Source organism: Mustelus asterias, chromosome 5, assembly GCF_964213995.1.
Source record: "Mustelus asterias chromosome 5, sMusAst1.hap1.1, whole genome shotgun sequence".
Taxonomy (NCBI): domain Eukaryota; kingdom Metazoa; phylum Chordata; class Chondrichthyes; order Carcharhiniformes; family Triakidae; genus Mustelus; species Mustelus asterias.
The window spans coordinates 139,072,590-139,087,182 of record NC_135805.1 but is presented as its reverse complement, the minus strand read 5'-3'; the positions used below and the strand labels follow the sequence as shown (position 1 = coordinate 139,087,182).

Here is a 14,593-nt window from a genome sequence, read left to right as displayed (position 1 = left end):
GCGGCACCGTGTCGCCCCATGATGTGGAGAAGATGCACAAGAGAAGCCAGGAAATCTATTGGTTAAGATGTTAACAATAATTCTCAGATAGTCACTAATAAATCCAATGGGGAGTTACGGAGAAATGGCTTCACACAGAGAGTGGTGAGAATGTGGAACTCGCTCCACGGGGGGTTATTTGAATCTCAGAGATATATCTAAGTGGAAGCTGGATAATCACTGGAGCGAGAAAGAAATAAGAGGTGATGGGGAGAGCATGAATGAGGAGCAGAGAGACCTCAGCCGCATGGAATACCAGTTTCTGCGCCGTGTGTCAAGTGATGAAGGCAGCCTGTTTCTCTCTTCAATCCAGATAGTGGCCGCCATCTTTGCGATTGCTGGGATAGTGATGATTACCTACGCGGATGGTTTCCACAGCCACTCAGTTATCGGGATCACGCTGGTCGTAGCCTCAGCCTCCATGTCCGCCCTCTACAAGGTAACGACCGCCGCAGGAACGCAGCCAGCTCTCAAATGGCAAGAGCATTAACCCTTTCAGGAATGTAGTCCAGCTTAGTGTCACAGGGGGCAGGGGAGGTTGGAGGAGGGAGGGGGTTGAATGGTCTGGTTGGGGTAGAGGATGGAGGGTGGGGGGACATTTGGTGCCCTGTCACATGTTCTGGGATTCCCACCAATTGGTCACAGACTGATCTAATATCACAGAATCCCTGCATCTTCATCGAATCCCTGCATCTTCACAGAATCCCTGCATCTTCATCGAATCCCTACATCTTCATCGAATCCCCGCATCGTCATAGAATCCCTACATCTTCATCGAATCTCTACATCTTCATCGAATCTCTACATCTTCATAGAATCCCTGCATCTTCATAGAATCCCTAAATCTTCATAGAATCCCTGCATCTTCATAGAATCCCTACATCTTCATCGAATCCCTACATCTTCATAGAATCCCTACATCTTCGTCAAATCCCTGCATCTTCATAGAATCCCTACATCTTCATAGAATCCCTACATCTTCGTCAAATCCCTGCATCTTCATAGAATCCCTACATCTTCGTCAAATCCCTGCATCTTCATAGAATCCCTGCATCTTCATAGAATCCCTACATCTTCATCGAATCCCTACATCTTCATAGAATCCCTACATCTTCATAGAATCCCTACATCTTCGTCAAATCCCTGCATCTTCATAGAATCCCTACATCTTCATAGAATCCCTACATCTTCGTCAAATCCCTGCATCTTCATAGAATCCCTGCATCTTCACAGAATCCCTGCATCTTCACAGAATCCCTGCATCTTCACAGAATCCCTACATCTTCGTCAAATCCCTGCATCTTCACAGAATCCCTGCATCTTCACAGAATCCCTGCATCTTCATAGAATCCCTGCATCTTCACAGAATCCCTGCATCTTCACAGAATCCCTGCATCTTCATAGAATCCCTACATCTTCACAGAATCCCTACATCTTCGTCAAATCCCTGCATCTTCATAGAATCCCTACATCTTCATAGAATCCCTACATCTTCGTCAAATCCCTGCATCTTCATAGAATCCCTACATCTTCATAGAATCCCTACATCTTCGTCAAATCCCTGCATCTTCATAGAATCCCTACATCTTCGTCAAATCCCTGCATCTTCATAGAATCCCTGCATCTTCATAGAATCCCTACATCTTCACAGAATCCCTACATCTTCGTCAAATCCCTGCATCTTCATAGAATCCCTACATCTTCATAGAATCCCTACATCTTCGTCAAATCCCTGCATCTTCATAGAATCCCTACATCTTCATAGAATCCCTACATCTTCGTCAAATCCCTGCATCTTCATAGAATCCCTACATCTTCGTCAAATCCCTGCATCTTCATAGAATCCCTGCATCTTCATAGAATCCCTGCATCTTCATAGAATCCCTGCATCTTCATAGAATCCCTACATCTTCATAGAATCCCTGCATCTTCATAGAATCCCTGCATCTTCATAGAATCCCTACATCTTCATAGAATCCCTACATCTTCATAGAATCCCTGCATCTTCATAGAATCCCTACATCTTCATAGAATCCCTACATCTTCATAGAATCCCTGCATCTTCATAGAATCCCTGCATCTTCGTCAAATCCCTGCATCTTCACAGAATCCCTGCATCTTCACAGAATCCCTGCATCTTCATAGAATCCCTGCATCTTCATAGAATCCCTACATCTTCATAGAATCCCTACATCTTCATAGAATCCCTGCATCTTCATAGAATCCCTACATCTTCATAGAATCCCTACATCTTCATAGAATCCCTGCATCTTCATAGAATCCCTACATCTTCGTCAAATCCCTGCATCTTCACAGAATCCCTGCATCTTCATAGAATCCCTGCATCTTCATAGAATCCCTGCATCTTCATAGAATCCCTGCATCTTCATAGAATCCCTGCATCTTCATAGAATCCCTACATCTTCATAGAATCCCTGCATCTTCATAGAATCCCTACATCTTCATAGAATCCCTACATCTTCATAGAATCCCTACATCTTCGTCAAATCCCTGCATCTTCATAGAATCCCTGCATCTTCATAGAATCCCTGCATCTTCACAGAATCCCTGCATCTTCATAGAATTCCTGCATCTTCATAGAATCCCTGCATCTTCATAGAATTCCTGCATCTTCATAGAATCCCTACATCTTCATAGAATCCCTGCATCTTCATAGAATCCCTACATCTTCAAAGAATCCCTACATCTTCATAGAATCCCTGCATCTTCATAGAATCCCTACATCTTCATAGAATCCCTGCATCTTCACAGAATCCCTGCATCTTCATAGAATTCCTGCATCTTCATAGAATCCCTACATCTTCATAGAATCCCTGCATCTTCATAGAATCCCTGCATCTTCATAGAATCCCTGCATCTTCATAGAATCCCTGCATCTTCATAGAATCCCTGCATCTTCATAGAATCCCTACATCTTCATAGAATTCCTGCATCTTCATAGAATCCCTGCATCTTCATAGAATCCCTGCATCTTCATAGAATTCCTGCATCTTCATAGAATCCCTGCATCTTCATAGAATCCCTGCATCTTCACAGAATCCCTGCATCTTCATAGAATTCCTGCATCTTCATAGAATCCCTGCATCTTCATAGAATCCCTACATCTTCGTCAAATCCCTGCATCTTCATAGAATCCCTACATCTTCACAGAATCCCTACATCTTCAGTTCCTGGTGGGCAGACCATAGAATCATACATACATACAGTGCAGAAGGAGGCCATTCAGCCCATCGAGTCTGCACCGACTACAATCCCACTCAGATCCTATTCCTGTAACCCCCCTCCCCCATGTATTTACCCTGCTAATCCGCCTTAGTGTCCTAAGTGGCATTTTAGCATGGCCAATCCACCTAACCAGCACGTCTTTCGGACTGTGGAAGGAAACCGGAGCACCCGGAGGAAACCCACGCAGACACGGGGAGAACGTGCAGACTCCGCACAGACAGTGACCCAAGCCGGGAATCGAACCCGGGTCCCTGGTGCTGTGAGGCAGCAGTGCTAACCACCGTGCAGCCGTGATCACATTGAATGGGAAAAGATGTTTGAGGAGCTCATTCCTCTTCCTGTCTTCCTCGGAGTTCTCTCGGCTGTCTTCATTCAGATTCATTCCTCAGCCAATAACTATCCGTGGATGTTCCGGCCACACTGGCATTGCTATGATTTGGGTGTGCGCTGTACACATTTTACAACACTTCAAAAGCACTTCATTGGCTGTAAAGCACTTTGGGATGTCCAATGGTCATGGAAGGCGCTAAACAAATGCAAAATCTCCACAGTGGTTAGCACTGCTGCCTCACAGCGCCAGGGACCCGGGTTCAATTCCCGGCTTGGGTCACTGTCTGTGTGGAGTTTCCACGTTCTCCTCGTGTCTGCGAGGGTTTCTTCCCACAGTCCAAAGACGTGCTGGTTAGGTGCATTGGCCGTGCTAAATTCTCCCTCAGTGTACCCGAACAGGCGCCAGAGTGTGGCAACTAGGGGATTTTCACAGTAACTTCATTGAAGTGTTAATGTAAGCCTACTTGTAACATGAATAAATAAAGTTTCAACTTAACTGGGAGGCCATTCAGCCTATTGCACCAATGCCAGCTCATTGAAGAATTTGGGCCACGTCCTAATAAACTTTAACCTAAATATTTTTCTTTCTTTCAGGTCTTGTTTAAGATGCTCTTGGGCAGTGCCAAGTACGGAGAAGCCGCCTTATTTTTATCGGTGCTGGGACTTTTCAATGTGACATTTATCACCTGCGTTCCGCTGGCTCTTTACTTCACTGGGGTGGAGCACTGGACCCCATTCAGCCTCATTCCCTGGGAGAAACTGTGCGGGATGGCCATTCTCTTGCTGTGTAAGTCCTGAAGGGCTTGGGAGAAGTGAACGATGTCTAACCCTCTCGTTCCCCACTGTACAATCTCCCCGATATTATCATCGGGACTATGAATGAGCTTCCTGCCGTGACCCTCAGGGGACACCGGGGCTGGGGTTCCAGCAGGCAAAACCAGAGGGGTGGGTTTCAGGGATTCCTTGGTCAGTTGGTTGTCATTGAGGCAGAGGGTGTAGGCCTCAGGCTCCTCACTAGAGATTGGAGCACTCAATCCAGGCTGACTCTCCAGCACAGTACTGAGGGAGTGCTGCACTGTCAGAGGGTCAGTACTGAGGGAGTGCCGCACTGTCAGAGGGTCAGTACTGAGGGAGTGCTGCACTGTCAGAGGGTCAGTACTGAGGGAGTGCTGCACTGTCAGAGGGTCAGTACTGAGGGAGTGCTGCACTGTCAGAGGGTCAGTACTGAGGGAGTGGTGCATTGTCAGAGGGACAGTACTGAGGGAATGTCGCACTGTCAAAGGGACAGTACTGAGGGAGTGCTGCACTGTCAGAGGGTCAGTACTGAGGGAGTGCTGCATTGTCAGAGGGTCAGTACTGAGGGAGTGCTGCATTGTCAGAGGGTCAGTACTGAGGGAGTGCTGCATTGTCAGAGGGTCAGTACTGAGGGAGTGCTGCATTGTCAGAGGGTCAGTACTGAGGGAGTGGTGCATTGTCAGAGGGACAGTACTGAGGGAGTACTGCACTATCAGAGGGACAGTACTGAGGGAATGCCGCACTGTCAGAGGGACAGTACTGAGGGAGTGCTGCATTGTCAGAGGGTCAGTACTGAGGGAGTGCCGCACTGTCAGAGAGTCAGTACTGAGGGAGTGCCGCACTGTCAGAGGGTCAGTACTGAGGGAGTGCCGCACTGTCAGAGGGTCAGTACTGAGGGAGTGCCGCACTGTCAGAGGGACAGTACTGAGGGAGTGCCGCATTGTCAGAGGGTCAGTACTGAGGGAGTGCCGCACTGTCAGAGAGTCAGTACTGAGGGAGTACCGCACTGTCAGAGGGTCAGTACTGAGGGAGTGCCGCACTGTCAGAGGGTCAGTACTGAGGGAGTGCTGCACTGTCAGAGGGTCAGTACTGAGGGAGCGCCGCACTGTCAGAGGGTAAGTGCTGAGGGAGTGCTGCACTGTCAGAGGGTCAGTACTGAGGGAGTGCCGCCCTGTCAGAGGGTCAGTACTGAGGGAGTGCTGCACTGTCAGAGGGTCAGTACTGAGGGAATGCTGCACTGTCAGAGGGTCAGTACTGAGGGAGTGCCGCACTGTCAGAGGGTCAGTACTGAGGGAGCGCCGCACTGTCAGAGGGTCAGTGCTGAGGGAGCGCCGCACTGTCAGAGGGTCAGTGCTGAGGGAGTGCCGCACTGTCAGAGGATCAGTACTGAGGGAGCACTGCACTGTCAGAGGGTCAGGACTGAGGGAGTGCTGCACTGTCAGAGGGTAAGTGCTGAGGGAGTGCTGCACTGTCAGAGGGTCAGTACTGAGGGAGTGCCGCCCTGTCAGAGGGTCAGTACTGAGGGAGTGCTGCACTGTCAGAGGGTCAGTACTGAGGGAATGCTGCACTGTCAGAGGGTCAGTACTGAGGGAGTGCCGCACTGTCAGAGGGTCAGTACTGAGGGAGCGCCGCACTGTCAGAGGGTCAGTGCTGAGGGAGCGCCGCACTGTCAGAGGGTCAGTGCTGAGGGAGTGCCGCACTGTCAGAGGATCAGTACTGAGGGAGCACTGCACTGTCAGAGGGTCAGGACTGAGGGAGTGCTGCACTGTCAGAGGGTCAGTACTGAGGGATTGGTGCATTGTCAGAGGGACAGTACTGAGGGAATGCCGCACTGTCAAAGGGACAGTACTGAGGGAGTGCTGCATTGTCAGAGGGTCAGTACTGAGGGAGTGCTGCATTGTCAGAGGGTCAGTACTGAGGGAGTGGTGCATTGTCAGAGGGACAGTACTGAGGGAGTACTGCACTATCAGAGGGACAGTACTGAGGGAATGCCGCACTGTCAGAGGGACAGTACTGAGGGAGTGCTGCATTGTCAGAGGGTCAGTACTGAGGGAGTGCCGCACTGTCAGAGAGTCAGTACTGAGGGAGTGCCGCACTGTCAGAGGGTCAGTACTGAGGGAGTGCCGCACTGTCAGAGGGTCAGTACTGAGGGAGTGCCGCACTGTCAGAGGGACAGTACTGAGGGAGTGCCGCATTGTCAGAGGGTCAGTACTGAGGGAGTGCCGCACTGTCAGAGAGTCAGTACTGAGGGAGTGTTGCACTGTCAGAGGGTCAGTACTGAGGGAGTGCCGCACTGTCAGAGGGTCAGTACTGAGGGAGTGCTGCACTGTCAGAGGGTCAGTACTGAGGGAGTGCCGCCCTGTCAGAGGGTCAGTACTGAGGGAGTGCTGCACTGTCAGAGGGTCAGTACTGAGGGAGTGCTGCACTGTCAGAGGGTCAGTACTGAGGGAGTGCCGCACTGTCAGAGGGTCAGTACTGAGGGAGCGCCGCACTGTCAGAGGGTCAGTGCTGAGGGAGCGCCGCACTGTCAGAGGGTCAGTGCTGAGGGAGTGCCGCACTGTCAGAGGATCAGTACTGAGGGAGCACTGCACTGTCAGAGGGTCAGGACTGAGGGAGTGCTGCACTGTCAGAGGGTCAGTACTGAGGGAGTGCTGCACTGTCAGAGGGTCAGTACTGAGGGAGTGCCGCACTGTCAGAGGGTCAGTACTGAGGGAGTGCCGCACTGTCAGAGGGTCAGTACTGAGGGAGCACTGCACTGTCAGAGGGTCAGTACTGAGGGAGTGCCGCACTGTCAGAGGGTCAGTACTGAGGGAGTGCTGCACTGTCAGAGGGTCAGTACTGAGGGAGTGCTGCACTGTCAGAGGGTCAGTACTGAGGGAGTGCCGCACTGTCAGAGGGTCAGTACTGAGGGAGTGCCGCACTGTCAGAGGGTCAGTACTGAGGGAGTGTTGCACTGTCAGAGGGTCAGTACTGAGGGAGTGCCGCACTGTCAGAGGGTCAGTACTGAGGGAGTGTTGCACTGTCAGAGGGTCAGTACTGAGGGAGTGCCGCACTGTCAGAGGGTCAGTACTGAGGGAGTGGTGCATTGTCAGAGGGACAGTACTGAGGGAGTACTGCACTATCAGAGGGACAGTACTGAGGGAATGCCGCACTGTCAGAGGGACAGTACTGAGGGAGTGCTGCACTGTCAGAGGGTCAGTACTGAGCGAGTGCTGCACTGTCAGAGGGTCAGTACTGAGGGAGTGCTGCACTGTCAGAGGGTCAGTACTGAGGGAGTGCTGCACTGTCAGAAGGTCAGTACTGAGGGAGTGCCGCACTGTCAGAGGGTCAGTACTGAGGGAGTGCTGCACTGTCAGAGGGTCAGTACTGAGGGAGTGCCGCACTGTCAGAGGGTCAGTACTGAGGGAGTGCTGCACTGTCAGAAGGTCAGTACTGAGAGAGTGCCGCACTGTCAGAGGATCAGTACTGAGAGAGTGTTATTCCTTACTCAGCATCACTAAAGGGAGATGAGCTGATCATATATCTTTGCTGTTTTTGGGATCTTGCTGTGCGTATCTTGGCTGCCTCTTCATCTCCATTACAGCAGAGACTACACTACCAGCAGTGCCTCACTGACTGAAACGTTTTCAGATCCTGATCGATACCGAATGCAAATAATTAAAGCAGAACACGCAGATCCTGAAATCTGAAACAAAAACACAAAACACTGGAAAATCTCAGCAGGTCTGGCAGCATCTGTGGAGAGAGAATAGAGCCAACGTTTCGAGTCAGGGTGGCCCTCAGGCAGGGTTGTAACTAAGGGTCATCCAGACTCAAAACGTTGGCTCTATTCTCTCTCCGCAGATGCTGCCAGACCTGCTGAGATTTTCCAGCATTTTCTGTTTTTGATGCTCAGTGCAGGTTTCTTTCCTGTCAGTGACTTGCTGTGTCCCCTGTTACAGCCTTTAACATCCTGATGAATTTTGGGATTGCTGTTACGTCCCCGACGCTGATCTCAGTGGGAGTGGTCCTCAGTGTCCCCGTAAATGCAGGTAAGTTCCTTTCTCTCTGAATCTTTTCTTGGACAGGACAGCAGCCTGGGCAACAAGAGCAAATGGTCTCTGAACCCACAAGGCTTCTCTCCTGGTCGAACTCTGACCTTCCCTGCACCTTAACTACTGCCCATCCAAAATTCCGTAGGGAAGGTTAAAGGAAGATTTGATGGAGGTGTTCAAAATTGTGAAGGCTTCTGATAAGTTGATGGGGAACAGCGGCTTAAGATGCTTAAAGGGAAGGCAATGGCCTCGTGTATTATCGCTAGCCCATTAATCCAGAAGCGCAGCTAATGTTCTGGGGACCCGGGTTCGAATCCCGCCACGGCAGATGGTGGAATTTGAATTCAATAAAAAGAAATCTGGAATTAAGAATCTATTGATGACCATGAAACCATTGTCGATCGTCAGAAAAACCCATCTGGTTCACTTATGTCCTTTAGGGAAGGAAATCTGCCGTCCTTGCCTGGTCTGGCCTACATGTGACTCCAGAGCCACAGCAATGTGGTTGACTCTCAACTGCCCTCCAAGGGCAACTAGGGATGGGCAATAAATGCTGGCCAGCCAATGACACCCATGTCTCACGATTTATTAAAATAAACTCTCCTCGGGGCCTGGTGAGTCGCTGGGTTGGATCAGATCACCAGTAGTGGGTGGAGAAGAAGGCCCAACGCCACCTTATCATGGGACTGCCAGAGAGTGAGGTTGAGGGAGAGCCCAGTGCCGGATCTTAACACTGCCTGTTGGTTCTCTCCCCATGCAGTTGCCGACGCCTATTCCACTGACATAGTGTTTAACAGCGTGCGGGTCATTGCCGTGCTGATCATCTGCCTGGGCTTCCTGCTGCTGCTGCTGCCGGAGGAATGGGACCGATTGGCCTTGGAGCTCATCTCCCGCTTCAAGGTCAGCAAGAAGGAGGAGGCCATCGAGGAGCGGGGGGAGCCGGGCTTCGCGGGGCAGAGTCGCAACAAGGGCTCGCGGACTTCCACGGCGACCTTCGCACACTCGTTCTAGCCGACAGAGGCCCGGAGGACTCGATAATAACGAGGGGGATTTTAAAAACACAAACATTTTCTGGTGAAAGGCAGGAAGTCACAATTAGCTCATATTACATATGGGTGCCTATTTGGTCGGGATATTTCCACGGAGTTGACCACGTTGTCTACTTGACTGTATGTCTTGGGCCCACAGCTCTGTGACCCGGTGACCACTGAAGGGAGAGGCCGGTGGGGGATCGGGGGGGGGGGGGGGGTCTTTCAAAGAACGAGCCCACCTTCTGGTTAGTTTTCATTGTGGCACACATACCGGTGAGGAGAAGGTGGGGGGGGAACTGGGGGTGGAGGAGGGGGTGAATTAACCACAGGGCAGGGGATGTGCAAAGACAAATTGGCCTCCTGTTTTACACGCTACTTTGATTTTCCGCTCCCATTGGGCCTGGTGTTATGGTGTCAGTCCCAGCTCCATCCATATTCACCCCCTCTCCACCCGCAACATCTGGGAATGACAGATGTATGGAGCTACCGGTGAGTAAGGGGAAGGGGGCAGTGCCATTTTTTTGTTTTGGTAACCACCTGCGCCAACCCCCCCCATCTTCTGCGAGATGTTTTGTTTGGGACAGACAAAGGTTCAGGTGGATTTTACGAAGAACTTAACCTCACTCTTACATCACTTTCCTAAATTGTTCTTCCCTCTTGGATATCCTGGGAATTCCAGTAATCTTCCCAGTCCATCTTTCGCTGAACCCTGGCTGGTGTGTAACCCCCCATACAAACCCTCCCACAATGTTTAAACTCTTTATTCTCCCAACCCAGGACTGCCAATTCAATTGTAAGGGCTAATATGAGCAGTCCTTCTAAGGGCTGCATAATATTTAATTTCTTTAGGTTACTGGGTAGAGGGTTTAGAGTTTAAAGATGGTGTAACTAAAGGGTGTTTGGAGAGGGTTGTCGTTGTTAATTTTATTTTATTTATCAGTGTCACAAGTAGGCTGACATTAACACTGCAATGAAGTTACTGTGAAAATCCCCTAGTCGCCACACTCCGGCGCCTGTTCGGGTACACTGAGGGAGAATTTAGCATGGCCAATCCACCTAACCAGCACGTCTTTCAGACTGTGGGAGGAAACCGGAGCACCCGGAGGAAACCCACGCAGACACGGGGAGAAAGTGCAGACTCTGCACAGACGGTGACCCAAGCCGGGAATCGAACCCGGGTCCCCGGCGCTGAGAGGCAGCAGTGCTAACCACTGTGCCACCGTGCCGCCATTATGCCACCATTGTGAAAGGCACAGTTGGACACTGTGTATCGCGAAGGCCACGTGACCTTTGACCCGAGACAGAGATATTGGTGGCAGCAATTTTCAGCGGACATTACCTGCCAGCCATGGACTATTGAGTAGGGAGAGTAGGGGGAAGGGGTGAGGGGGGGGGGGGGGGGGGGGGTGGTCTCCCTTACCCTCACGTGCACACAGTTCCTGTCTCATTCTATTTACAGACCAGTCTGTATTGGGACCCCTCTCGCTGCCCCGGAGGTCTTTTCAATATGCAAGTTAGGGTCCTGCACATATTCTGCCTGCCCATTCGTACCACGCGGTGAGCCCCTCTCAGAGGGTTCACTTTCCATTAGATGTTATGTATTGAAGCCAGAGAGAGCAGGATACTGTAGACAGTATCCTTCCTCCCCAGCCAGTAGCCCCTTCTCTGTGATATTGGCTCATCCTCCTGCCAGTCCTCCCCTCTCCCACATTGGGATCAGATCCACCTATACCGTCTGGCCTCAGGATGGGTACATGAATAGGGAGGCAATAGAGGGATACGGACCAAGTAAAGGCAGAAGGTTTTTTTCTTTAGTTTAGTTCAGGCATTATGATCAGCGCAGGCTAGGAGGGCCGAAGGGCCTGGTCCTGTGCTGTACGTCCCTTTGTCCCTGCCCTCCCCCATCTCTCGCCTCCACCTGGTCTCTTCCCCCACACAGTGAGGGGTGGCTACTTGGCATCCGGAATTTACTCACTGCTATTAATCTGAAAATGGTTTGGGCCTACCCCGGAGGACGGCCCCGCTGTCGGCGAGGATCGAGCCATCTCCCGGGGGGGGGGGGGGGGGGGGGAAGGTATTCCGGTCCAGGTTCCTACGGCCCTCTCCGACAGAGGAAGCATGTGGATTGCTTACCCCGGAATGTGCAGCACTCCCTCTGCACTGCGCTGGGGAGAGTCAGCCTGGATATTGTGGCCCAGGCTCCAGAGAGGGGCCTTGAACCCGTGACTTCCTGACTCAGAGTTGAGGGGGGGGGAGGGGGAGACTGTGGCCAAGGTTGCCATCTTTATTAAAGGTGCATCTCTCTGCCAATCCAACCAATCTTCTGTGGTGACCTGCTAACTTGTGATGATCTTTTTATTCTCAACCAAGACGTGACAGTTTTTGAAGTAAACCGCTGGTGTTACACGCTGGGAGGACAATCACACCTTCGACTGTCACACCTGAGTACAGGTACCTGGCAGTCGTTGAATTTTCTACTGAGGGAAGCCAAGTCGAAGGCAGTTTTGAGTAGAGTCTGCATGTGTCATTCAACATAATCTAACTAAATATGTCTGAATGTATGTATGTATGTGTTTTTTTTTAAAGGAACAATCTAATGGTGACTGGAATTAAAGCATGGTGTTCGGGTATAAAACACGATCGGTACGTGCATGCACCTCACTGCCAAATCCCCGGCTCCCGGCCTCACCATTCCCGGGCCGGACTTACTCCGAGAGATTTCGTCACACGGACCCCCCACCCCCCTCACCCCCCTCCACCCCCCCCCCCCCCTCCCGCTGCCTCACATGCCCATCCCTACCTATATGTGCCCATCTATCCTCAGCCAATCGGAAAGCGGGCACACTGTCCATGTCCCAGTTGGATAAATCCCCCGCGTTGTCCTAGGCTTCCTCTGCCGTCTCCAATATTATTTTCTTATCTCTGCTGAAAGCGTGTGTAGGAAAGAGGCAGGGGGGTGAGGGGATAGAAAATACCCCCCGGTTTTTGTTTGACCTTTCTCTGGGATTTTCACTCTCTGCGGAGCGTCGTGCAGGAAACTCTAGGCCCACCCTGGATGGTTGGCAGCCATTCCCAGATGATACCACTCCCCGTCTCACCAGATATGAGACTGACTTCACAACAGGGGGGGAGGCCCAGGTTCCCAGTCCTCATCTGAAGCCACGTTGGTAAGTACGCGCGCGATGTGGAGAGCAGGACCTCAAGAAGGGAGGTGAGTCTCCCTGGAGCTTTGACCCTGTCAGACCAGGTTCCGAACCCCAGACCCCACCGCCCCGCCCCCCCACCCCACCCCCCCCTCCCCACCACCCCCCTCCCCACCCCCCCTCCCCACCCCCCACCACCCCCCTCCCCACCACCCCCCTCCCCACCACCCCCCCTCCCCACCACCCCCCCTCCCCACCACCACCCTCCCTACCCCCCCCTCCCCCACCCCCCCACCACCCCCCCTCCCCACCCCCCACCACCCCCCCCCCAACCCCCCACCGCCCCTATAAAATTTAAATTTCTTCACATGCAGATATCACATAGAAACTAGAAGCAAGAGTAGGCCATTCGGCCCTTCGAGTCTGCTCTGCCATTCATTACGATCTTGGCTGATCATCAAATTCAGTATCCTGATCCCCCCCCTTCCCCCCATGATCCCGCGATCCCTTCAGCCCCAAGAGCCACATCTAATTTCTTCTTGAAATCACACAACGTTTAGGCCTCAACTTCTTTCTGCGGCAGTGAATTCCTCACATTCACCACTCTCTGGGTGATGAAATTTCTCCTCACCTCAATCCTTATCCTCAAATTATTATAACCCCCTTGTTCTGGACTCCCCCCACCATCGGGAACATTCTTTCTGAATCTACCCTGTTAGAATTTTATACGTTTCTATGAGATCCCCTCTCACTCTGCTAAACTCCAGTGAATATAACTCTAACCGACTTAGTCTCTCCTCATATGACAGACCTGCCATCCCAGGAATCAGCCTGGTAAACCTTCGCTGTACTCCCTCTAGAGCAAGGACGTCCTTCCTCAGATAAGGACACCAAAACTGCCACACAATACTCCAGGTGTGGCCTCACCAAAGCCCAACTCCAGTTCCCAATGCTTCTGGACAAAATTGTGAGGGAAGTATTGATGGAGTAAATGGGGAGTAATTGGAAGGAAGATCAGTCACCAGAGGATGAGATTTAATTCGCAACCAAACTTGAGGTGAAGAGAGGAGATTTTTCTTTCTAGTTGTTGTGATCTGGAATGCAGTGCTGGAAAGGGAAACAGATTTAGTTGCAGCATTCGTAAGGGAATTGGATAAATGGTTGAGTAGGAAAATTAAATGTCCGGTTAATCAAGGATAAGGATAAATTGGGTCGCTCTTTCAGCACAGACATGATGGGCCAAATGATCTCCTGCTGTGCTAGCGTTCCACAGTAACGGTGGTAAGTATGTGGCGTGGGCAGAGGGGCAATTCTCAATAGTTTCACACAAGAATCGGACAATAGCTCGTGTCCAAGGCTAAATGTAAAATACTGCGGATGCTGGGAATCTGAAACAAAAACAGAAAGATGCTGGAAAAATCTCAGCAGGTCTGACAGCATCTGCGGAGAGAAAATAGGCATGATGTGGACGAAGGAACAGCCTGTTCCGAAAGCTGGTGGCTTTTGCTACCAAATAAACCTGTTGGACGTTTAACCTGGTGTTGTGAGAAAATAGAGCCAACGTTTCGACCTCAGCTCTGAGGAAGGATCATCCAGACTCGAAACGTTAGCTCGATTCTCTCTCCACAGATGCTGTCAGACCTGCTGAGATTTTCCAGCACTTTTTCCGTTTTTGTTTTAGTGTCTGAGGCTGTTCGGGATAAACCGGGGAAAAACTGTGGATAGGTGGCCTAGAGGGGCAGAAGGGGTTTTCCTTCCTGAGACTATTTACTATTTTAAACACCACTTTTATCTAGAAAAGGATGGAGTTCATTCATCTGCCAAACCGTGTTAACTATGTAAAATAAAGATGAAAAATGATTGTCTATTTTACAAGAAATTGCAAAAAAAACCACAATAAAATATACATTGGTAAGAATTTTAAAATCTTTGTCGGATTCTTTGTCTTTAAGATGTTTTCTGCCCACATCCTTCA

The 14,593-nt window shown here is 50.9% G+C and overlaps 1 protein-coding gene across 1 annotated transcript in view; it reads left to right on the top strand.

Moving 5' to 3' along the window:
• Nucleotides 1–9,455, top strand: part of LOC144493841 (solute carrier family 35 member F3-like) — a 48,368-nt gene extending 38,913 nt beyond the window's left edge. The window contains exons 4-7 of the mRNA XM_078213401.1: nt 353–478; nt 4,210–4,402; nt 8,352–8,441; nt 9,205–9,455. Coding sequence (XP_078069527.1) covers nt 353–478; nt 4,210–4,402; nt 8,352–8,441; nt 9,205–9,455 — 660 coding nt within the window. The remainder of the gene's footprint in view (nt 1–352; nt 479–4,209; nt 4,403–8,351; nt 8,442–9,204) is intronic.
• Nucleotides 9,456–14,593: the final 5,138 nt, after the last annotated feature.